The sequence below is a fragment of the Pan paniscus genome, chromosome 9 (assembly GCF_029289425.2).
Source record: "Pan paniscus chromosome 9, NHGRI_mPanPan1-v2.0_pri, whole genome shotgun sequence".
NCBI lineage: Eukaryota > Metazoa > Chordata > Mammalia > Primates > Hominidae > Pan > Pan paniscus.
In genome coordinates, this window is record NC_073258.2 from 15378124 (window position 1) to 15403869 (window position 25746).

Here is a 25746-nt window from a genome sequence, read left to right on the forward strand (position 1 = left end):
CTGAGTAAGTACACTCTATGCTGTTGGTTCGCATGACAAAACCACCTGATTACACATTAGAAGGTGTCCTCATTGTTAAGCACCTCATCACTGTATATCATTAATGCTGCCTTGGAAAATATGACTTCAACCAATACAGCCATCCAGATAACTTAGCAGGTTAGATTAATTTCAAAATGTGTCATTAAGCAACTAAATAAATTCCTTTAATATGGAGAATTAATACCTATCAATAAATATATATTAGAATTAATAGTTTAGTTTTAGAAAAACTGAAATTAAGCCAGCACTCTTGGATTTTGAAAATAAAATCATCTAATTGATGAACAGGAGAAATTGTACCTCATATAAAATGACATAGTATTTGCAGATAACTTATACAAATCATCTCTTATACTTTAAATCATCTCTAGATTACTTATAATACCAAATACAATGTAAATGCTATGTAAATAGTTGTTATACTATATTTCTAAAATTTTTATTATTTTTATTATGTCTTTTTTTGTCCCCAAATATTTTCCAATCTGATATTGATTGGATCTGCCAGTGTGGAATCGCAGATAGGGAGGGCCAACTGTATTCTTATTTAATAGAAAGCTTGCAAGAAGTTTGAATAGGTTGCAGAGGTGCCAGGTGCTGTGCTAGACCCTTTGTAAATGTTATGCAATTCTCACTTTCAGACTATGAGGTCATTTTTCTCATTTTATGGATAAAGAATGTCAGGCCACCCCGAGGTCACAGAGCCAGTGATAGAAATAAATTTGAGATACCATCTCACACCAGTTAGAATGGCGATCATTAAAAAGTCAGGAAACAACAGGTGCTGGAGAGGATGTGGAGAAATAGGAACACTTTTACACTGTTGTTGGGACTGTAAACTAGTTCCAACCATTGTGGAAGTCAGTGTGGCGATTCCTCAGGGATCTAGAACTAGAAATACCATTTGACCCAGCCATCCCATTACTGGGTATATACCCAAAGGATTATAAATCATGCTGCTATAAAGACACATGCACACGTATGTTTATTAGAGCACTATTCACACTAGCAAAGACTTGGAACCAACCCAAATGTCCAACAATGATAGACTGGATTAAGAAAATGTGGCACATATACATCATGGAATACTATGCAGCCATAAAAAATGATGAGTTCATGCCCTTTGTAGGGACGTGGATGAAGCTGGAAACCATCATTCTCAGCAAACTATCACAAGGACAAAAAAACCAAACACCACATGTTCTCACTCATAGGTGGGAATTGAACAATGAGAACACATGGACACAGGAAGGGGAACATCACACACCAGGGCTTGTTGTGGGGTGGGAATAGGGGGGAGGGATAGCATTAGGAGATATACCTAATGTTAAATGACGAGTTAATGGGTGCAGCACACCAACATGGCACATGTATACATATGGAACAAACCTGCACGTTGTGCACATGTACCCTAAAACAAAGTATAATAAAAATAAATAAATAAATACAGCTAAACTTAAAAAAAAAAAGAATGGATAGAAAAGACCTTGCAAGGTATCTTATGGTCATGAAATCAAAAGACTTGAGTTTAAGACTTTATGGCCTTGGTCACTTAGTCTTCAGACATCAGTTTCACCTTGATTTATAAACAGAATGCTCAAGTCTGCACTTTCTACCTCAAAGGTTATCATTAAAATATTTTAATTCAGCTAAGCTGTGAGAGATGGTACTGCCTTCTGGGATACAATGTAAATAAAACCCAGCACTTGTCACATAGTAATTCATGGTCCTTCAGGATGAAAGAGGCAGGTAAATAAACCATTGCAAGCAAATGATGGCTGTAGTGTACTCGTGAAACAGGTACCTCTGAAATGCAGAGTGATGAGGTAGGGATTCTCAGGGATGTTGCCTCGATGGATAAGGAGACATCTTTCTGATTACTAAGAATAGGGGCATCCCATGGGTACATACTTAGGTACCAGGGGCTGGGGTGCTGTGGTGAATTAGGCAGGTGGGCCGCCATCCTGGGTTCTGATGCAGGAGGCAGGCATGCACCAAGTCATCACAAAATAAATGAAAACTGTAGCTCTTGCTACCTGGCAGAGGGACACAGGGCATTCGTAGAACAGGGGAATTTGACCTAGTTCAGGCGGAAGCTGAGGAAGGCTTCCTGAGGAAGAAACAGTTGAGAGCTCTCTGCATGGTGAATATGCAGCCATGACCAAACGAACCTCTCAGCTCCTTCCCTGTCAAAGAGCACCCACTCCTAGAGGTCGTATAATATCATATGAGACAATCTGTGTAAAGCATTTGATACTGAGTAGATGGATAGTAAACAACAAACAATATTTGTTGGCTATTCTGATGTGAATTTTCATTCATTCAGCAATTATTTATTTATTTATTTATTTTTGAGGTAGAGTCTTGCTCTGTTGCCCAGGGTAAAGTGCAGTGGTACAATCTTGGCTCACTGCAACCTCTGCCTCCCGGGCTCAAGTGATTCTCCTGCCTCAGCCTCCTGAGTAGCTGGGATTACAGGCTCCCGCCACTGTGCCCAGCTAATTTTTGTGTTTTTAGTAGAGACGGGGTTTCACAGTGTTGGCCAAGCGGGTCTCGAACTCCTGACCTTGTGATCCACCTGCATTGGCCTCCCGAAGTGCTGGGATTACAGGCGTGAGCCACCACACCCGGCCCAGCAAATATTTATTAAATGACTTGTGTGCCATGTCCTCAAGCTAGTTGCTGGGAAACAGGGCCCCTGTTCCTTAGGAACTTATATTCCACTGGATGAGATGGATATTAGAAAAAAAATTGTACACGCCTGTATGTGTTTACCAACTGTATAGCATGCTGTGATGGGAAAATGAGATGTACTGCAAGACTATTCTTTAAGTAGGGACTGGAAGCTTGGATACCTTAAGAGCAAGGGAAACTAAACAGGGGAAACAGCCTGATACTTAGAGGGAAATTAGGCCTATGACAAACTGGAAGAGGCTCTCAAGTTCAAAATCTTTTCATTCAAACAATGCTTTGGCATAATCAAACACAAAAGTAACAGAGTCACTGACGCGTTTCATGTTTTTGCTTGATTAGATTTGCTCCTAGAAAGTTCCTTCTGAGAATAGCACGGGGAATTGAGACCAGAGTGAGGACAGAAAGGAGTCAGGGTCTGTGTGGTGTGGAGGGAGCTGCAATGATTTGGGCTGGAGAACTCAAAATATGAGGGATAATTAGAGGGATTCAAGAGACTCGAGGGGAAGCATGAGTATTTCACAATACATTTTGAAAGATAAAGCCCATGTCTATGGAAAGAATGTCATTCCACAGGATTCTACCTATCACACTGTTCCTTGATTCAGCAGATACTTTTCTGGGTCTAGGCACTACTGGTTAATATAGTGGTGAGGGAGGCACTCCTGCAGCTTCTCTGTCCTTGGCTATTGTGAAACAAGATTTAGCAGAAGTTTAAGACTAGGATGAGAAAAAGAGTAGATTTTAAATGTTCTCATCACAAAGAAGTATGTGAAGTGCTTGGTATGTTAGCCTGATGTAATCGTCCCACAAGGTATATACATCTATCATCACATTGTAGCCCATAAATATATGTACTGCAAGACTATTCTTTTAGGTAGGGACTGGAATTATTACTTGTCAATTTAAAAATTCAGATAAAAAATAAGACAATTTCCTAGAGTAAATGATTGCCTTGCGGGACAGAATTAAAGAGAATTCTCTTTGTTGTAAAGAAGTCAGCCCCCTAAAAAACAGAAACACAAATGCACTAATTTTTGTGGTCCTTTCTTGGGCATAGATTATGAATGACCCTATCTAGAAGGTATTTCTTACTTACGATAACCAAGTTTAGATGGGCTTCAGGTTATAGTTGTAGTGTTCTGAATCTGTGTTAGAGGACACAGAGTGAGGCTGAGCAAATCTCTGTTGGACTTAAGACTCGTTCTTCTCCAATTAAGTCATAGTCGTCATACACAGATGGAATATGTTTTCATCCGTTTGGTATTATACTTATATACTTTTTTTTTATCTTAACAGGTGGTAACAAACAGGGATACACAAGAAACTCTACTCTGCATGGCCTGTGTGTTTGAAGTTTCAAATAGTGAACACGGAGCACAACATCATATTTACAGGCTTGTAAAGGACTGAACATGGTTATTTATATATATAGATATCTGTATATACACACACACATATGTGCACACACACACTCTCTCTCCATTATCGAACGACTGACTGTAAACCTCACCACACAGGGTGGTGCCCTGGCCCCGAGGTCACCCCGACTTTTCTAAATCTTGTTTGAGTGAAGTCATTTTTTCATGTGTTCATACTATCATTGTAGCTGTGAAGTTCTGGTACAGTTGTAAAAAGAGAAATTGAGTTGTTTCTCTGTGTTCTTCAGATGTGCAGCCCACAATTCCTCGGGAAAGGTGAACCTGAACAACCCAAGTCTCTCTCTGCAGAGCCCTGTTTCTAATTGTGGTAGAAAATATTGAGACAGAGCATTTGCCATGGGACATTTACAGCCTTTATACAAATGTATTTAGTTCTCTTTTTTCCAACATAAAATTCTTGTTTTAAGATACAAGTAAAATTAATCTTTAAATATAAATGTAAATTAGTACACAAAACTAAGAATCTTTAGACTTATCTTTGTAACTAATTAGGGTGGAAGTTATGAAAGAATGTAATTCACTAAATTATTTTTTAAATGAAACCTTTTTTTTTTCTTTTTGAAACCAAATGTTAAACTATAGCCTTAAGAAATGCTTGGTAGAAGTGTCCTAATGAGACAAATTTGTACTTTTTTCCTCAAGGTTAACACTAATCTCCTAATCCATTAAACTCTTGAACAGGTATTACAAAGGAAGAAAACTTCACCCCTTATCCTTAACATATATAGTATATTTAAAAAATATAATTGTATTGTACTAATGTGATGATGGATTATTTAATGAAAAAGAAAAGATGGCTCTTTTTGCAATAAGTAGATACATACTGAAAAAATCTAAACTTACAATGTTTATAGTCTTGTGTGTGCAGTTATATTTTATATGGACGACCAAATTTTTTATTAAGATGAGTAAATATTTGAACCACTGAATTTTAATAACAAAATTTTAAAATTTGGCATGAATACTGAATACTGCACTGTGAGATGCAAAGTATACAGAATCTGTGGCTGGGAGAAAATTTCATCAAATAGACAAGTAAAAGGCTCATCAGTTTTAGCATCTCTGCTCCCCAGAAAATTGTAAGCATCCTCACCAGCCTGTGGATACATTCTTTATTTCTAGTGACCCAATATGCATATTAACCTGCTATAACTAGGGCTATATGTGTAGGTATGTGTATACATATACACAAATGCACATATAGAGTTAACACATCTAGTGAACACTTGTTTAGTGTCACTCAGTTTGCTAGGTGCTGATATGTATGTATATCTCAGTGTGTCTGTAGACTTAGATACATCCTCTCGAAGCACATCCATTTCTTTAGCCTCTCTCAGTAAGTTACAGTACTTGTTTGACTTAGGTTTAAGAGGCCCAGCTACCTATCTCTGACCTTTTCAAATAGGCTCATTTGGGAGATTCTTTTGCCAGGAGAGATTCAACTTTCCAATCTAAGTATTCCAGAGCATTGCCCAGGCAGAGTTGGTTTGATGTGGCCAGATGTTTTGAGTTATTTCCCTTAAGTGTTTCACTGGGGAGAGAACAGGGAGTGCTCCTCCAGCTTCCCAAAGAAATGTTTTTATAAGTGGTAGGAACATGTGCGCACAATAGAACATGAAATAAGTTTTTTAACTTGTAAAACATGTCAAGATTTTTCCACCAAGCTAGAAAATAAAAAACTTAGTTCTACCACATCCAGTTAACTTACACACCCCCTTCCCTGTCTCAACACCTGCTTTGACCCTGCTTTTGTATTATTACATCAGTCAGCATCTTGTGGTCCCTAACATGAGGATGTGGCTGGCTCGTGGGAAACAGCAAAACACTAAGCCTGACCTCTCCCAAATTGGGAAGACCAGAGGAGAAAGTGCAAAACTGTCCCCATTTGGAATGCCCATTCCTTCTAGAAACCAGTTGGACAGTGCTCCTCTGCCCTTCATAAACAGACTACTGTTGGGTCCCTGATTCCAGGCTGGCCTGTGAAGGATTGCCCCAGGTGTCCCCTTTCACGGTTGTCACATTTACAATGACTTCTGTTGAACACCCCTCTTAGGGATGTTTCTTTTGCTCTTATTTCCTGCATCTTTCCTTAAGGGAAGCCCCATCCTCTCCCAGGACCAGGAGTATATGACCAGGCGAGCACAAATGGCTAAAAGCCAAGCTGTCCTAGAACTTCAGTGGGAGAGCTGTCTGGTTCATATTCTACCCAGGAATGGTACTTTTCAGTGCAGCCAGGAGGGCTCTTGGGATTTCCTTTCCAAAGCACAAAAATACTGGGACCCAAGAAGAACAGCTAGAGGACAACTCTGTTGGCACAGAGACGGACACAGCCCAGTCTGCTGACCTCACAGGGTCAGCTGGGCCCCCCTGGTGCTTCACCACCTGCATCCTCTTGCTCAGAATGCCTTTGCAGTTGAGTTTTCTGGGTTTCTATGATTGACCTTGAGGTTTACTCCTTGCTCTTACAACATTTCTAAAGATTTTTAAAAGTTTACTTCTTGTCTTGTTCTTCTAAAGCTTTCTCCAGGACAGATACTTTCCCTGTCTTAACCACTGGTCCAGTCATCCCAGTGGGCTTCTCTTTGTCTCTCCCAGATTAGACCTTTGGGTGAGATTGGCATCACAACATCTAATCTGAGTCTGTTTTTTGTCCTTCATTCTGTATGGCAGTCTCCCTTTGTTATAAAAGCTTTCTAAAGCATACTAAAGAAGCCTTCCCAGAGCCCCGTCTTGCTTCTCTTCCAGGTGCTGTATCCCCTCGAGACCCTCTGGTGCCAGGCTTGCTTCACGGCCATCTTGTGTTGTCACTGCAGAGTTTGGAGGCCAGTTTTCCACAGCCTAAACAGGGAGGAGCTGCAGAATGGGGCTCTGGTCTCTGGGCATTCATTTCCCTCATAGAGGCTGAGAATAAAACAAGGACTTATTCACACATGTTCTAGAACCCCACAATGGCCCAAGCTACCTGAGACCAGGGTTTCTCAACCTTGACACCATTGACATTTTGGACTGGGTAATTCTTTGTTCTGCAGAGCTGTCCTTTGCACTGTAGGAGACTTACTAATATCACTGGCCTCTACCCAGTAGTACCACTAGCACCTATTCCCCACCCAGCGTGTCTCCAGATATTGTCAAATATCCCATCGGGTGCAAAATGATCCCTGGTCAAGATCTGTTGCCCAAGATGTTACAGGTCACAATGACCACATTTGAAATTGTTTTCCCTTTCATTTTACCCCGTGAAAGCATCTCTCCTAGAGCCTTGCAAGAGGCAGGTGACATTGTGTCCATATTTCTTCCTGTTTCAGAACTTCTGTTTCACAACAATTTCTCTCTCGCTACAAGTATTCTTTCACTCAGCACTGGGGAAGTTGCGAACAGCTGGTCACCATCATCCCTTTAATCAACTCACACCTGTTTAAAGAGTGTTTCTGATTTGACCTTCATCCTTTAGTTTACTGGGGTTAAAAAAAGTCTCAGCAATTTTCATTATTTCTCACGGGTCTCATTATCAAACCTTTACTTATTTCGGCATATTTCCTCTGGGCTTCTTCTAGTTTCTGCCTTACAATCAATGCTGTTTTGTAAATTTATTGAAACCTCTGGAACATTTCACCTTTAGAGATGGAGGATGGAAGGATTGGTACCAGAAGAGGGCTAAGATACATTTTCTGTCTTGAGCTGAAAGCACAGTCTACTCTCCTTCGTTTTGTCGATGAGAAAGTTGAGGCCAGAGGGGAGGTGACATGTTTAGAGTCACCCAGCTGGTTAGTGACAGAAAAAGGGTGAGAGTTGTCTAGGATTCCTGCCACTTTGGTCCCTGGCCTCTCCTGGGGGAGGCTGCTGTTCTTAGGTGCTCTAAGCTTAATCCCTCAGAATGTGTGGACAGGTCAGCTTAGAAGAGATGGGGAGATTCAGGATCCCCCTGTGCCAGAGCACAGCCTCACCGGATGCTGCTTCCCACACTGAAGTGTCCTGTCCGACCGTTGCTATCTGAGGCATCCACAAGCAGGTAGGAAAGCTGGCGAGCCATTTTACTTCCTGAGGACAATTCCCCAGCCACAGGCTCTGAGTCAAATTTCTATTTGGTAAGCATCCCAGCAGCAAAGTCCTGCACTCAGACCAGCCAAAAAACAGCCCCCATTCCAAGTACTTGGTGTCAAAAGTCCCCGAACGACTTTTAAACCCAAGTCTTCTTAAGGTTTCAGTACTGTGGTGGCTTTAGCAGTTGTTTTTGTGCAACTATAAATTATTTAAATCATCTGAGATGACAGTCAATTTTACAAACCAGGTACATATTAATTTGTATAATTTTGTATATGCTCTGGTACACTACCTGAACTAACGAAGGGTAGAACTAATTCTGTTTGTCAGTGTTCACACCTGTAACATTAGGAGGATATGTCTGCATTGCTTATTTCTTTATGTTGGTGTTTCTGTGGCAAAGCCCTGCACATGGCATTTCTGAAAAGCCTTAAATCTTTAAGATGTTGCATGTAGGGTATGCAGTGCAAAAGGCTGCCTCAGAACTGTGAGCCCTTTTGTAAGCTGGAAGCATTTCTCTTACTACTGTTACTTTTGTAGGAAGTTTTCAATTCAGAGCTGCCAAAGTGTTCCCGTAAGCAGTGCCTTAGTAATACCTTAGTCATGCCGCCAGCCTTTTCTTACACCAATTCCTAATGTTCATTTACGAATTGGCCCAATATTGGAAACAAAACAAGCAAAAATTGTCTTCATTTTTGTTTTGTAAGCCCATTTTTTCTCCAGTTCTATAGGAAACTGACTGCTTGGTGTAAAATCCGAAACTGGACACAAGTCAGTTCTTTCACCACACTCAAATGTATATACCAAAACAAAAGGTTGCAACTTCATAGTTTACTATGAAAAGCAAATTGTACTTTTTAATGTTGCCTTTTAAATTCATGACCAAATACTTAGCTATTTGTGAATCTTCTGCACTCTAGCATGAAAGTGCCTTTGGTTTGAGATTCCAGCTTAGAAAAGTGCTGCCATAATAACGATAATTTGTAGAGAGACCAAAAATATTTTGAGATCACCGTAATGCCTTTGGTTTACCGGGATGAGTAACCAACCACAGGCCTCTGTTCACAAGAGCACGACGTGGTCCCCGCCTGCTGCTAGTCTGTCTGCCACTGGGGGCCTCCCAACATCCATAGCACACTTCAGCGGAAGGACCCCAGAAACTGTTGTGTTTGTGTGTGCTGATGACCTAGTGTGTCATTTCACCTCGTCACCCAGCCCTGCGTCCGGATGAGGGGACTTCTGCACAAATGACAGAATCTCGGCCGGTGGACAGATACTACAGCTTTCTCCTCCTCCTTGTGTTCGTGTTCAGTCTCTGTGGAGACTTTCTTTTCCATTCAAATGACAGTGCGCACTTATCTGGTTTACACAATGATACCATTTTGAAAGTTGGAAGCCTCAAACTGAGACGACAGTGCAGAACAAAACAAAAGTGAGTTAGGGTCGTTACAATTGAAGTGTTCTTCTTAGGGCAAACATGTTGACTCCGAGTATTGTGTATGAATGTGCTACGAGAAACTTCCAAAGAGCACCATTCACAATTTGGCATTTTCAAAGAATGTTCCAGCCCTCAAAGGGGCAACTCTTTAAAGTCCTTGTTGGCTTTTATCCAAACCTTGTAGAAATTGGGAAAGCTGATAGAGGTAAGGAAGATGAGTGAAAAGGACAAGAAGGCCAAACACCAGCCAAAAAGAAACCAGGAAAAAAAGATTTTCTTTGCTAATATAGATGTAAAAATAACATCAGACATCTTTGAAAATTAGCCTCTACACTCTTAATACATATGTTCTGTGTGTCTCTACCTGGCGTCTTTAAGAATATCCTCTCTGGGCTCTGAAATTTTAGGAGTGATTCTTATCCACTCCAAGTTGTAAGTATTTATAGAAATTTGTGCAAACAAACAAAAACTATCAAATGAAAAGAAAATGTACTCAACCTAAGTTATAGTTAGCAGCTGGAATTCTCAACTCCTCCCTGCCAGCACTACACCACAGTGTGGAAGAAATTAGTCAAATGCTTGTTTTCCTGCTTCTCTTTTCAACTGTTACTGTGCTTTGTTTGACAGTAGTTTTCTCTCTCAAAGCTGTTGCTTATATCATTAAGAATGAAGGTTTGTGTTTAAAATTTATTGCATTGCAAAGGGTAGTTTCACTGAAGTCATGCACCATTAAATAAGATGAAATATTTGTATTTATTGTCCTACTTCCTAAGCCGTAACTTCTTTTCCTCTGTGAATTTGCATTGAGTCACTCATGCTACACTACATCGCTTTAGTATTTGAGATGGCATTTATGTTTCCTCTCGTTTATCATGAAATGGGGTCAGATTCCATCAGATTCCACCTCTGTCAGGTGGACTCGTCTACCTTCCATGATGAGATTTTTTTTCTCCTTCCCCTTTCTTTAAGAGAGGCTGACAGATCTAGGTGTCAATCAATTGGAAACCAGTCTCTGATTTTTTTTCATTAGTCATTTTCTATCGTTAGTTTCACTGTGTAAATTAGATATCAACTGCACTTCTTTAAAAAAAAAAAAATACATCTCCCTATTACCTCCTTGAAAGATTTACTTCTGTAGGCCTTTTTCAATAGGCTCATGACTGCAGACAAGGAAAAAAAAAGTAAAAACAAAAACAGTATGTGCCTGAAAATGACAAAAAAAAAAATTTGTAACATTTAAAAAAGAAACCTGAATAGCCTTTAATTCTTTAATAATACACTTAAATTTTATGTAAATCGGTTTTCGCCACGTGTGTTTGTTCACATTCTAAATGACTTAATGAGATTCTCACGGTCTGTGTCTTTGTGTCACGTGTATAAAATGGGCTTGTGATGTAAGCGTTTCATCTGGTCAGTGGTTCCTTTGATATTGTACTGCTGCTGGGAGTGGGCTGTGGAACCTGCCTTCGGGTAACTGGGTTCCTCTTGGGTAGATTGGAGAGATGGGGGTGGGCATGGGCAAATTCTCACACATGTTTTCTTAACCTATTTGCAGAAACTTTGAAAAGGCATTTGATTAAACCTCTTGGCAGTACAGTATTCTTGTATTTGTTAACGTCTGTGTTTAGGTACTGGTACCTTTTTGTTTTAAAATGTTCTAAGTGTTGGCTTTAAAGTGAATTTATCTTTAGTATGATAGTTATATGAAAATTATAGGATTTGTGTGCAGAGAATTTTTTTATAAAGTGCTTTGTAAAAAAAAAATGTATTCTAGCTTTTGCGGTACATATGTGTGATAACTTTAATACCCATGACAGTTAAGTGCAATTATTTCATCACTCTAAAAATGCTATTTTTGTGTCAGTTCCTGCAGGTGTTTTCATGTCTTTGCAAAGTGACACATTTTGATGCCTTCTTGATAAAGTGGTAGACATTTTGTAGCTTTCTAGAAACTTTGTATTCATACGGTATCAATGAAAAATAAAGAAAATGAAAGTGTGGGTCACCTTTTTTATCTGCAGAAGTGTATGTTGTTAGGAATGAAATGTGCTTTACGTATTGTGAGTGATGATATGAAAGACAGAGTAAAGGAGGTCACAGCTTTCATCTTTTTGAAGGTGTCCACCAAGCTTGATAATTGGAACTTTAGGTGTTATATCTAACAGCGTTTCTTAAACAATACCCACAAGTCAATCAATCCACTTGCCTATCTCACTCTTTAGTGCATCATTAAAATTGACATAAGTTTTGCAGAATGGCTTGTCTGTCGATCCCAGACTTACCCTGAGAAGCCAAGTCCCATGGGCTTTAGCACACCAGCCCAACCATTGAGTGTTTTTTGTTGCTGTTATCCCAACTTGTTGGGCACATGCCAGGAATGAGGGATAGAGCAGAGGATGGGGTACAGAGATAAATGCAGCATGGCTGTTTCCTACACAGTACTTAAATTCTCAGGAGTGGGATTGCACATTGAGCTATAACTCCTCCCGACCCCTGTCCTCAGCATCACCATGGGGTTCATGATTCAGGTGTATGCAGCACAGGTGCCTAATAAAACTTTGGATTCCCCAAGCGTTTACTGTATGCTGGGCACTGTGCCAAGTGTGTTGGTACAATGTATATATACATTGTACTTTAAAATTCTCACTATAGTTCCAATGACATCATTCCCCCAAATTGAGGCCCAGAAAGGAAAGGATAGCTTATTAAAAGTCATGACTAGTATGTGGTGGAGCCTTAAAGAAGGTCACTCTGACAGTTCAGCCTGGACTCTTGGCCCCTGCATCTTGGCTCACTGCACTGTGGAAGCAGCTCAAGACTAGAGGAGAAATCTGGCTTGGGGGCAAAGAACTTTCTTAAATGATGATTATCTTATCTTGGACTTCTGACAATGAGACTCAGATGTACCTTGGGATCCTTCATTTGTGTGAACTAGATCTCAGAGGGTCTTGCTTCTCCTTATTTCCTTGAAGTCTGAGGCAAAGTACGCTCTGGAGGGGAGCATGAACAGAGAAATAACTTGCCTGCCCCTTTGAAAAGGGATGATTGATTTTCAGCAAGCCACCATTTGAGAGGAATGCCATGGTCCAGTGAATTGCTCAGAGCAGAGGGAAGGAAATGATTTAGCATTTTGTTGAAGTCCTATGCCAAGCATCTTTACCATTTTCTTTAACCCAAATACTCTTGAAAAGTGGAATCATTTCTAATTTTTCAATAAGGAAATTGAAGCCTTAGAGATATGGTAGAGGCCCTTGTTAAGGTCATACAAGCTGGTAAGTGGCAAGAATTTAGAGGTGACAGCACCTCCTTGCAGTTCTGGTGCGGCCACTCATGACACCTTTCTACCTCCTCCTCTAAAACAAGGTACTTTAATACCTCAAAAACATCCTTTGTTAGTGCCTAGGGTTCCAGTCACCTTGAGTTCAGCAAAGAGAGTGACCCGCTAGGTAAACCAACATCATTGAGTAAAGAGACTAGAGGAGCAAAGAGGAAGGTTCTGGTGTGATCAAGGAACAAGCAACTTTGTTGGAAACCCCTAGTCATTTCTTGCTGCCTTATTGCTTCAGGGTACAAATATGTTCCAGGGTACTATTGAATTCTTCCTGCCTTATTGCTTCAGGGTGCTAATATAAATAGCTACTACTTATTGGAAGCCATATAGTTATAAAGTAAAGTAATCAGTGTGAGCAACTGATAAAATTCCAATAATGTATAAGCCTCTGAGGTGTTAGTGGGTAAAATTGCCTTCAAAGCCTCCCTTGTCCTGTTTGATGCCCCATAATGCCCCATACACCTGATTTTAAGTAGGTTATCACAAGTAGCAGATAAGCTGCTGATTACCTGACTGCATCTTTTCAGCAAATATTTTCCCACTTGCTTAGGTTTCCAAGAAGCTCAGATTTTTAATTTGTGCCCTGTGCTATTAATAAGGAATTAACTAAAATATAAAGGCACAGAATGATTGAAAGTAAAGAATGAAAAATATATACTATCAAAACACCAAAATAAAGCTGATGTAGCTCTATTAACCTCAAACTAGTATAGCTCGAGGCAAAAATTACTACTAGAGTTAATGAAGATTACTTCAAGAAGACACAGGTTTCAGTTGACCAGGAAGAATAAAGATGTTAAACTTGTAGGCACCTAATAACATAGCTTCAAATTACATAAAGCAAAATTTGACAAATGACCATAGTGGGAGTTTTTTAAATAAACTCATTCAGTTACTTACAGATAAAGCAGACCCCAAAAGTGTAAGAATTTGAACAGCATGATTTAATGTGCTGTTCTAATACAAAATACAAAGTAATGAACCCCGAAATTGGAGACTACATTATTTTCAAGTGCATACAGAATTGTTATGAAAATTGATCATGTCCAAGGCCAAAGGCCAGGAAACTATGGCCCATGGGCCAAATCTTGCCTGTTGCCTATTTTTGTAAGTGAAGTTTTATTGGAACACAGCCATTTCGTTACTTATTGTCTGTGGCTGCTTTCACATGACAATGGCACAGTGGGTTTGTTGCAAAAAGATCCTATAGCTCACAAAACCTAAAATAGTTACTATCTGTACCTTTACAGAAAAAAATTGCCAAATCCCATCTTAAGCCAAAAAGCAGGGTTCTACATCCAGTAGTCCTAAAAAGATACTCATGATTCCCTTTCTTCAGTGTATAGACACTGGCAAATGGTTAAAGATCCCTTTAATACCCTCATGTGGCATCCTAGTATCATTCTTAAGTGCCCCAGCCTCTCCTTTGATCGGTGGTCTGTGGGTCTGAGAATAGGCTTAGATCTTGAAAGGATGAGTGAGGAATGGTGATTTTATATATGTGTATGTGTGTGTGTGTGTGTGTGCTGCAGCAGCTGACAGCTGACATCTCACCTGATCTTAATATTTTATTATTAGAACAGTTAAACTGCCCATCTACCTTATCCCTATCTTGCCATCTCCACAGATCCCTGTGGGGTTGCATCCTTGGTTGCCATTTCCTGCTACCTATTATGGTAATAACTACCTTGCCTCTGACAGCTAAGTGCTGTCACCTGGCCTCTGCTGTTCCAGACTCCTATCATCCATTCACACAAGGGAAACCTCTCTGTTCTTCAAACCACTACAGAGTTTCCCAACAGCACAGCCCACTCACTAGTGCATTCACTCTGGTTTTAGTGAAGGAAATGTCTTTGGCACATAGGTAGTGGGTGTCCTGGTCATAAATTACAAATCCATCTCAGGAGCATTGCCACTTTGAACTTTCTGAGCCCTGCCTCTGTTCTGCAGGGCAGTTCTAGCATCTCCGCCTCATTTACTGTAGACCATCATTTCCTCCAGACTTCAAGGAGCTATCCAGCAGCACGTTAGTATCAGCTTCAGGTTTCTGCTGGGATGTTAAATCCTGAATTGTAAAACTATCCCACATACTGATAAACCATCCCTAATCTAGTCTAGTCTCATGTCCTCAAGATTCATTCCCAGGCATGTTCTCCCAATTCCTGCTGAGAAGCGTAGCCAAATCCTGCAGCTGTCTTGATGATCCCTCTCTTCCTGAAGCAAGGACCCAACTTCCCCAGTTGGACCTTGCTGAGGCTTTACCCTAGTAATTGGTCTAGAAGCAATGACAGGAGGTGGGGCAGGCCTTGGAGGAGGCAAGCACTTCATCTTGGGGGGGCATTCATTTCAGTTGAGGCCTTGACATGGTCTCCAAGCAAGGAAGCCTGTTATCCATCTGCAGGAGGGAGTGGACTGCTGACCCAGAGGGTTCAGAAGTATATGAGGTTCAGAGTTCTCAGCATTTCTATCCAGATGTTCCCACCCCATGTTTAGGGTCCCACTCCTTAACTATTAGTGCCTGACTTTAACAGGATACTTGTGAGGGCTGTCAATTCAGTATTTGTAACTTCTAGCTTGGTTTTTAGCACAGTCTGTCCTCTAGCTGCATGAGCTGAGGATCACTTTAAATGCCAGGGAGTCCTTTGACACCATGCCCTAAGTTGAGCCTGATGTTGCCTTCCATCCTTGCACTGATTGCACTTAGCAACAACCAACCTATTCCACAATCCTTATAATTAACACCACCCCCATCTCTCTATCATTCTAGAGATTACGTGAGTGTATCCCCTTCCTCATGGGCCCAATACCGATTTACCACAGGTGGGAGTCTTAGCTATTGTGGTGCTACAACATACCAGGGGAGACGAACTCTCGTAGTTTAGGTTCCCCCAAGAAGCAGACCCTGAAAAAGGACTCAAGTGCAAAGTTCACTTAGGAGCATTAATAGAAAATATCACTTTGTGTAATAAAAGGTTACATTCATGAAGGTGAAATAATTTTAAATTGGTATGCACTTAATACAATTGCCATAAGGATATGAAAGAAAAATGAGAGAGCAACAAAAGAAAGTACAACTCAAAATCGTACATCTCTCAGTAATTAATGAAGCAAGCAGACAAATACCAGGAAATATGCAGAAATTTTGAAGTACTGAAAATACATATATGTTTGTGTGTACTGTGTGTATACTATATCCCCAAATTGTCAAATTAATATTTTCCCAATCACATATGGAAAAATATGAAAACCTGTACTTGCAAATAAAGCAAGTCTCAATGTATTTCAAAGGATTGCTACAAAACACACAGTATTCTCTGACCACAATGGATTTATGATAGAAATCAGTATAAAAGGCATCTTTAGGAAAGCTCCATGTATTTGAGAATTAATAAACATTTCTAATTAGTCATGGGAAAAAGTCATGGAAATTAAAACTGTCAAATCCTATTAAAATATGTGGAATGCAGCTAGAGCAGTATTTAGAGAGCATATAGGCAGACCTGCTTAGAAATGTGCATATTAGAAAATAGACTAAAAATGAGTCATTCAATACACGAAGTTAAACAATAACAAAATGGAAACCAAAAAAAAAAAAAAAAAAAAAGGAACTACTAAAGGTAAGAGCAACCTTGGAAATAGAAAACACAATAGAGATGAACAAAGTCAGCAACTGGTTCTTCAAAAATACTCATAAAATATATAAAACCCTGGCAAGACTGAAAGAACCAAAACGATAAGAATGAAAATATGAGCATTCCTACAGGTCATATAAAGATTAATACAAGTATTTAAAAAGGTAATAAAAGTATACTATATAAACTTTATGCCAATATATTTGTAAGTATAGATAAAAGGGTGAATTCTTTAAATACTATAACTTAGGAAAATTGTCTCATGAAGATGTAGAAAAACTGAATAGTCTTAAAATCATTAAAGATAACAGTACTTCCCAGTATTTCCACACAGAAAAACCCAGGCCTAGATGGTTTATAAGCTCTATCAAACTTTAAAGGGACAAAATTATGGAATCTTACATAAAATACTCCAGTGCATAGAACAAAGGAAGCAATTTTGGTCTTAGTTTAGGTCTTCTAGAAAGCGGAGCCTGAGGCAAGGATTAAGATGCTAATATTTGGCCAGGCGCAGTGGCTCATGCCTGTAATCCCAGCACGTTGGGAGGCCAAGGTGGACAGATCACTTGAGGTCAGGAGTTTGAGACTAGCCTGGCCAACATGGTGAAACCCCATCTCTACTAAATACACAAAAATTAGCTGGGCATGGTGGGCACCTGCCTGTAATCCCAGCTACTTGGGAGGCTGAGGCAGGAGAATCACTTGAAGCCGGGAGGCAGAGGTTGCAATGTGCTGGTATCATGCCACTGCACTCCAGCCTGAATGACAGAGTGAGACTCCATCTCGAAAAAGATGCTAATATTTTATTTGGGAAATGCAAATTCAGCACAGTATGAATGAGAGAAAAGTAGAAATAAAGCAAGGGAAATCCAATGAAATGTGATATGATGCATTACTATATTGACTACCACTTCATAGTAAGTCAAAAGGGACATGTTAGGTTACTCAGTATGTGAGATTCTTGGAATGTGGATGTTTTTGGAAAGGTTGCAAGGAGGAACAATATCTTGGAGTAGTCAGTGGAAGAGAGAAAAGGGGGTAATCTTCCTGTCAGGTAAGCTCCCATCTCCCAGTTCTCATTGAGTAACATTCACCCAACAAGGATATTACTGCCATTTCATCTGTGTTGCATCATGCCGACTTAGCAGCTGTTCAGGAATTGAGATCCATGTACTATGATGTGGTGTTTTATTAAAGTTCAAAAGTGAAGGGGAAACCTGGCATGTGTGGGGTGCCCACCAAGGGAAGGAAAGAGGGAGGCAGTTAAGGGAATCTGAGAAGGTACACAAAGTGTGTTTCTAAATATGCTTTCCCATTTATTTGATAAGGCTAAAATACCAACAAGAAGACAATATGAAAAAGGAAAATTATAGGCTAATCTCATGCATAATAGAAACTGACAAAATATTAGCAATTTAAGAGTAACGATGTATATAAAGCATAATGAAGGCAAAATGGGGTTCATTTTAAGAATGCAAGGTTAATTTAACATTAGAAAATCAACCCATGTAATTCATATTAAAAGAGAGAAAAATCATAGATCATCTGAATAGATGAAGACACATACACCTGATAAAATTCAATGTCTGCTGTGGAATTAATATTTGTGTCCTTCCTTTCCCAAATTCATGTGTTGAATCTCTAATTCCCAATGTGATGATATTTGGAGGTGGAGTCTCTGGGAGGTAATTAAGGTTAGATGAGGTCATGGGGTTAGGGACTCCATGATAGGATTAGTGCCCTTATAAGAAGAAAAGGCTAGAGTCCTCCCTTTCTGTTCACCATATGAGGAGATGGCAAGAAGGAGGCCATTTTCAAACTCAGAAAATGGTGCTCACAAGATACAGAATCTGTCAGCACCTTGATCCTGAACCTCTCAGCCTTTAGAATTGTGAGAAATAAATGTTGTTTATGTCCATTCATGATTTTTAAAAACTTAGCAAATTAGGACTAGAAGAAACCTTTCTGAACTGATAAGAGTATCTACTAAAAAAAAATCAGCTTACAATAAAAACATTTCTTTTGATGTTGCGAATGAGACAAGAATGCCTACATTAAGACATCTACTCAACATACCAAGGTTCTAGACAGTGTAGTAAGGCAAGAAAAAGAAGCTAAATAAAGATTGAAATTCAATCTGTCATTATGCTAAGATGATAAACTTCTATATGTAGAAAATCCAAATGTTAAAATGGGGCAGGGTGGGAGTAGTGATGAAGTTAAAATGTAGATTTTTTTTCAATTTTTCCTTTGTTTCTATATTTTTTATGATCAAAGATAAGTTGTCACCTGTTTAAAATAATAACTTTTAGTAACAATACAGTGGTTTTGTTCTAAACCTCATGGTAACCACAGAGCAAAAACCTATAATAGATTGACTAAAAATAAAAAACAACAAATTAAAACATACTACAATAGAAAATAACCACACAGGACAACAGTAAGAAAGGAAGAGAGGAGTTACAAAACAACTAGAAAACGAGTAACAAAATGGCAGTAGTAAGTCCTTCCCTATCAATAATAACATTAAATGTAAATGGATTAAATTCTCCAAGTAAAAGACATACAGAGGCTGAATAAATAAACAATATCCAACTATGTGCTGCCTATAAAAAACCTACTTCACCTACAAAGACACACATAGACTGAAATAGGGGATGGAAAAAGATATTCCATGCAAATAGAGACCAAAAAATTGCAAGATTAGCTATACTTAGATAAAATAGACTACAAGTTAAAGACTGTAAAAAGAGACAAGGTATTACATAACGATAAAGGGGTCAGCTCAGCAAGACAATATTACAGTTATAAATATCTATGCACCCAATACTGGAGCACCCAAGTGTATGAAGCAAACACTAATAGATTTAAAGAGAGAGACTGCAAAATAATAATTGTGGGAGACTTCAACTTCCAACTCTCAGTAATGGACAAATCATTGAAGAAAGAAACATTGGAGTTAAACTACACACTAGACCAAATAGGCCTAACTGACATTTACAGAACATTTCACCCAGTTGCTGCAGAATATACATTCTTCTCTTCAGAGCATTGTCCAGACTAGATCATATCTTAGGCCACAAAACAAGTCTCAACAAATTCAAAAAAGTTGAAATTATATTAAATATATTTTCTGATCGTAATGGAATAAAACTAGAAACCAAAAACAAGAGGAAACTGGAAACCATACAAACACATGGAAATTAAACAACATACTCATGAACAATCAATGGGTCAATGACAAAATTAAGAAAGTGGTTTAAAAATTTATTGAAACAAATAAAAATGGAAATACAACATACCAAAATCTATGGGATACAGCAAAAGCAAGACTAAGAGGAAGTTTATAATAATAAATGCATACATCAAAAAATAGATTCCAAATAAACAGCCTAACGATGTACCTCAAGGAAGTAGAAAAGCAAGAACAAACCAAACCCAAAATTATTAGCAGGAAAGAGATAATAAAGACCAGAACAGAAACAAATGAAATTGAGACTAAAAAAAATACAAAAAATCAATGAAATTAAACATTGGTTATTTGAAAAGATAAATAAATTGACAAACTTTTAGCTACACTAAGAAAAAAATATAGAAGGCCTAAATCAAATTAGAAATGAAAATGAAGACATAACTACAGGCAGCACAGAAATGCAAAGAATCAGAGACTATTATGAACAACTATACACCAACAAATTGGAAAACAGAAGAATAAATTTCTGGACACATTCAATCTTCCAAGATTAAACCACAAAGAAATGGAAGACCTGAACAAACCAATAACGAGTAATGAGATCAAAGCCATGATAAAAAGTTTTCCACCAAAGAAAAGCCCAGAATCTGATGGCTTCACTGTTGAATTCCAGCATATATATGAAGAAGAAGTAATACCAATTCTATTCCAACTATTCAAAAAAATTGAAGAGTGAGGACCAAACTAATTCTACAAGGCCAGCATTACCCTGATAACCAAAACCAGACAAGGACACAACAAAAAGAAAGATACAGGCCAATATCCCTGATGAACACAGATGCAAAAATCCTTAACAGAATACTAGCAAACTGAATTCAACAGCTCATTAAAAAGATAATTTACCATCATCCAGTGGGTTTCATCCCAGCGATGCAAGGCTGGTTCGACATACACAAATCAATAATATAATACATCACATCAAAACCAAGGTCAAAATCCGTATGATCGTTTCAATAGATGCTGAAAAAGCATTTGATAAAATTCAATATCCTTTTATGATAAAAACTTTCCACAAACTGGGTGTAGAAGGAACATACCTCAAAACAATAAAGGCCGTATATGACAAACCCACAGATAGCATTATACCAAATGGGAAAAAATCGAAAGTCTTTCCTCTAAGATCTGGAACAAGACAAGGATGCCCACTTTCACCACTTTTATTCAACATAACACTGGAAGTCCTAGCCAGAGCAATTAGTCAAGAGAAAGAAAGAGAAAAATTGGAAAGAAAAATATCAAATTATCTTTGTTTGCAAATGACATAATCTTATAATTTGAAAAACCTGATGACTCCACCAAAAATGGGTAAAATTGATAAATGAATTTAGTAAAGTTGCAGGATACAAAATTAGCACACAAAAATTAGTAGTATTTATATATGCTGGCAGTGAACAATCTGAAAAGGAAATCAAGAAAGCAATCCCATTTACAATAGCTACCAAAAATATACAAGACCTATGAATAAATTAAACCAAAGAAGTGAAGGATCTCCATAAGGAAAACGATAAAACACTGATGAAAGAAATTGAAGAGAACACAAAAAATTGAAAAAATATTCCATGCTCATGGATTGAAAGAAATAATATTGTTAAAATGTCAATACTACCCAAAGCTACTTACAGATTCAATGCAATCCCTTTCACAATGAATTTTCCAATTACATTCTTCACAGAAATAGAAAAGAACAATGTTAAAATGTATATGGAACCACAAAAGACCCAAATAACCAAAGCAATCCAGAGCAAAACAAAACTGGAGGCATCACATCACCCTGGCTTCACAATATACTACAAAGCCACAGTAACCAACATAGCATGATACTCATATACAAACAGACACATAGACCAATGGAACTGAATGGAGAACGTAGAATCAATTCACGCATTTACAGCCAACACATTTTTGACAAGGTGACAAGAATATACAATGGGGAAAGGACAATCTCTTCAATAAATAGTGCTGGGAAAACTGGATAACCATATGCAGAAGAATAAAACTAGACCCCTATCTCTCACCATATGAAAAAAACCCAAAATGGATTAGACTTAAATGTGGCCAGGCGCAGTGGCTCACACCTATAATCCCAGCACTTTGGGAGGCTGAGGCGGGTGGATTACTTGAGGTCAGGAGTTCGAGCCCGGCCTGGCCAACATGGTGAAACCCCATCTCTCCTAAAATACAAACAATTAGTGGCTGTGGGGTTGTGCACCAGTAATCCCAGTTACTCAGTAGGCTGAGGCAGGAGAATCGCTTGAACCCAGGAGACAGAGGTTGCAATGAGACGAGATTGTGCCACTGTACTCCAGCCTGGGCGACAGAGTGAGACTCCAACTCAAAATAAATAAATAAATACATACATACATACATACATACATACATACATACTTAGTGTAAGTCCTGAAACTATGAAACTGCTAGAAGAAAACACTGGAGAAGTGCTGTAGGACATTGGTCTGTGCAAACATTTTTTGAGTAAGACCTCAAAAGCACAGGCACCAAAAGCAAAAATTAGACAAATACAATTATGTCAAACTAAAAAGCTTCTGCACAGCAAAGGAAACAATCAATAAAGATACAACCCACAGAATAAGTGAAAATATTTGCAAACTATCCATCTGACAAGGGATCAATAGCTAGAATACATAAGGAATTCAAACAATTCAATAGCAAAAAAACATAACCCAATAAAAATGGACAAAAGATCTGAATAGACATTTCTCAAGACATACAAATGTTTTACAGGTATATGAAAAAATGCTCAACATCACCAATCATCAGAGAAATGGAAATCAAAACCACAGTGAGATTTCACCCTAGTTAAGATGGCTATTATTTAAAAAATAGGGAATATTGGATGTTGGCAGGGGTGTGGGGAAAAAGGGAACACTTGTACACTGTTGATGGGAATGTAAGTTAGTACAGCCACTATGGAAAACAGTGTGGACGTTCCTCAAAAAACTAAAAATAGGACTACCATTTGATCCAGCAATCCTACTACTGGGTATATATCCAAAAGAAAGTAAATCAATATATTGAAAAGATAACTGCAATCCCATGTTTATTGCAGAACTACTCACAATAGCCAAAATATGGAACCAACCTAAGTACCCATCAATGGATGATTGGACAAAGAAAACGTGGTATATATACACAATGGAATACTATTCAGCCATAAAAAAGAATGAAATCCTGTCATTTGCAGCAACATGGTCATTGTGTTAAGTGAAACAAGTTTGGCACAGAAAGACAAATACCACATGTTATCACTCATATGTGGGAGCTAATAAAGTGGATCTCATGAAGATGGAGAGTAGGTTGGTGGTTCTTAGAGGCCAGGAAGTGTGGAGGGGAGGGGGATATAAAGAGAGGTTGATTAATGGGTACCAAAATACAGTTAGGTAGAAGAAATAAGACCTGTTCAATCGATCAGTAGGGTGACTATAGTTAATAATATATCTATTGCATATTTCACAATAACTAGAAGATAATAATTCAAATGTTCCCAGCATAAAAGATAAATATGTAACTAAAAGAGAATAATTCAAATGTTCCCAGCCTAAAGAAAAGATAAATGTTCAAGGTGATGGATATCCCAATTACCCTGATTTTCCCATTACATGAAAGTATCAGTATACCAGATATAACCCCCAAATATATACTATTATGTATTAATAAGAAAGACTACATAAGGTAGGATTCTATTCAAATGAAATTCTAAAAAAGAATAAAATCATATGAAAAAAGAAAGATGAGTACATTTATAATCTATAACCCAACACATTTTATATGTAGAATTACTTGCAAAAGCGCTCCAGGGACTCATAGAAGAACGTTACACCCCTCCACTGGTCCACTCAAAAAAGAAAGAAATTATAAACATTACAAATGTTTAGCAATGATTAACTTTAAAAATAAATTATGATTTATTTATATAGTAGACCATGATATGAGTACAAGGGACTCTGGAATATGTGGACCCAATATCTTTCAGCCATAGAGAAGAGCCCTTTGGCTGTGATTTTGTGGTTGTTGTTGACTTTTTCTTCAGCTGTATTGAGGTATAATTTACAATACAGTACAATTCATATATTTTAATTGTATAATTTAATGACTTTGGGTAATTGTATACAGTCATGTAAACGTTACCACAATAAAGATACAGAACACATCCATCACTTGCTAAAAGCCTCTCATACCCCTTTGCAACCTGCCCTTCACCTGGCTTACAGCCTCAGGTATACGCTGATCTGCTTCCCTTCCCTGTAATATTGCCTTTTCTAAAATTTCATATAAATTTAGTCATACAGAATGTAGTCTTTTGTATTTGATTCCTTTCACTTAGCATAATGTGTTTGAAATTCATCTATAATGTTTTGTGTATCAATAGTTCATTCCCTTTTACTGCTGAGTAGTATCCCACAGTATAGATGTACCACAATGGATCTATTCACCAGCTGATGGACATTTGGGTTGTTTTCAAATTTTGGCTACAATGAATAATGCTGCTATGTGCATTTGCATACTTGTCTTTGTGAGAACATGTGTTTCCATTTCTCTAGGAGAAGGGATTGTTGGGTTACTGGTAAGGATATCTTTCACTTTATTGGACCAGTACCTGTCCGTGGCCTGTTGGGAATGGGGCTGCACAGCAGGTGTGCGGCAGGAAAGTGAATGAAGCTTCATCTGTCTTTACAGCCACCTGCCATCAGTGGCATTACTGCCTGAGCTCTGCCTTCTGTCAGATCAGCAAAGGCATTAGATTCTCATAGGAGCATGAACCCTATTGTGAACTACGCATGCAAGGGATCCAGGTTGTGTGTTCCTTATGAGAATCTAATGCCTGATGATCTGTCATTGTTTCACATCACCCCCAGATGGGATCATCTAGTTGCAGGAGAACAAGCTTAGTGCTCCCACTGATTCTACATTATGGTGAGATGTATAATTATTTCATTATATATTACAATGTAATAATAATAGAAATAAAGTACACAATAAATTTAATGAGCTTGAATCATCCTAAAACCATCCCCTTCCCCCACTGTCCATGGAAAAATTGTCTTCCATGAAACTGGTCCCTGGTGCCAAAAAGGTTGGGACCACTCCTTTATAGGACCTTGTCACTCTGTTTTCCAGCCTGACTGTACCACTTTGCATTGCCTTCAGCAATGTGTAAATGTGTGAGAGTTCCTCACATTTTTATTTTTTTGGGTTGTTTTGTTTTTGTTTTTGTTTTTTTTGAGACAGTGTCTTGCTCTGTCACCCAGGCTGGAGTACAGTGGCATGATCTAAACTCACTGCAGACTGGCCTCCCAGGGTTCAAGCGATCCTCCCACCTCAGCCCCCTGAGTAGCTGGAACTATAGATATGCTCCAGGCTAATTTTTGTATTTTTTGTAAAGACAGGGTTTTGCCATGTTGCCCAGGCCAGTCTTGAACTCCTGGGCTCAAGTGATTGGCCCGTCTCAGCCTCCCAAAGTGCTGGGATTACAGGTGTGAGCCACAATGCCTGGTGATTTTCATTTTTTTTAAATTTGGCCACTCTAGTGGACATTTAATAGTATTTTATTATTATTTTAATTTGCACTTCCTTGAATGACTTGTGATGTTCGGCATCTTTTTATGTGTTTGTTGGCTATTCATTTATCTTCTTTTATAAAGTGATTGTTCAAATCATTTGCCCATTACTTACTATGTATGTCTTTTTATTACTGATTTTTAAGGGTTCTTTATATAATCTGGATAGAAGGCTTTTTTAATAGCTGTTTTGCCAATGTTTTCTCCCAATCTGTGGCTTGTCTTTGTTTTCTCAACTCGTTATCTGAGGAGGAAAAGCTTTAAATCTTGATGAAGTCTGTTTTATCTTTTTTTCTTATG

General features: G+C 38.5%; 1 protein-coding gene and 1 long non-coding RNA gene across 5 annotated transcripts in view; one reads left to right on the forward strand and one right to left on the reverse strand.

The window, feature by feature from the left end:
* Positions 1-11659, forward strand: part of TEAD1 (TEA domain transcription factor 1) — a 269886-nt gene extending 258227 nt beyond the window's left edge. For all 4 annotated transcript variants that reach the window (XM_055094135.2, XM_034932165.3, XM_034932160.3 and 1 more), the window contains one exon: positions 4033-11659. In XM_055094135.2, coding sequence (XP_054950110.1) covers positions 4033-4146 — 114 coding nt within the window. In that variant the 3' untranslated portion in view covers positions 4147-11659. The remainder of the gene's footprint in view (positions 1-4032) is intronic.
* LOC117974853 (uncharacterized) overlaps positions 1-25746 on the reverse strand; it is a 78797-nt gene that overhangs the window by 2711 nt on the left and 50340 nt on the right. The gene's annotated exons all lie outside the window — the stretch shown is intronic.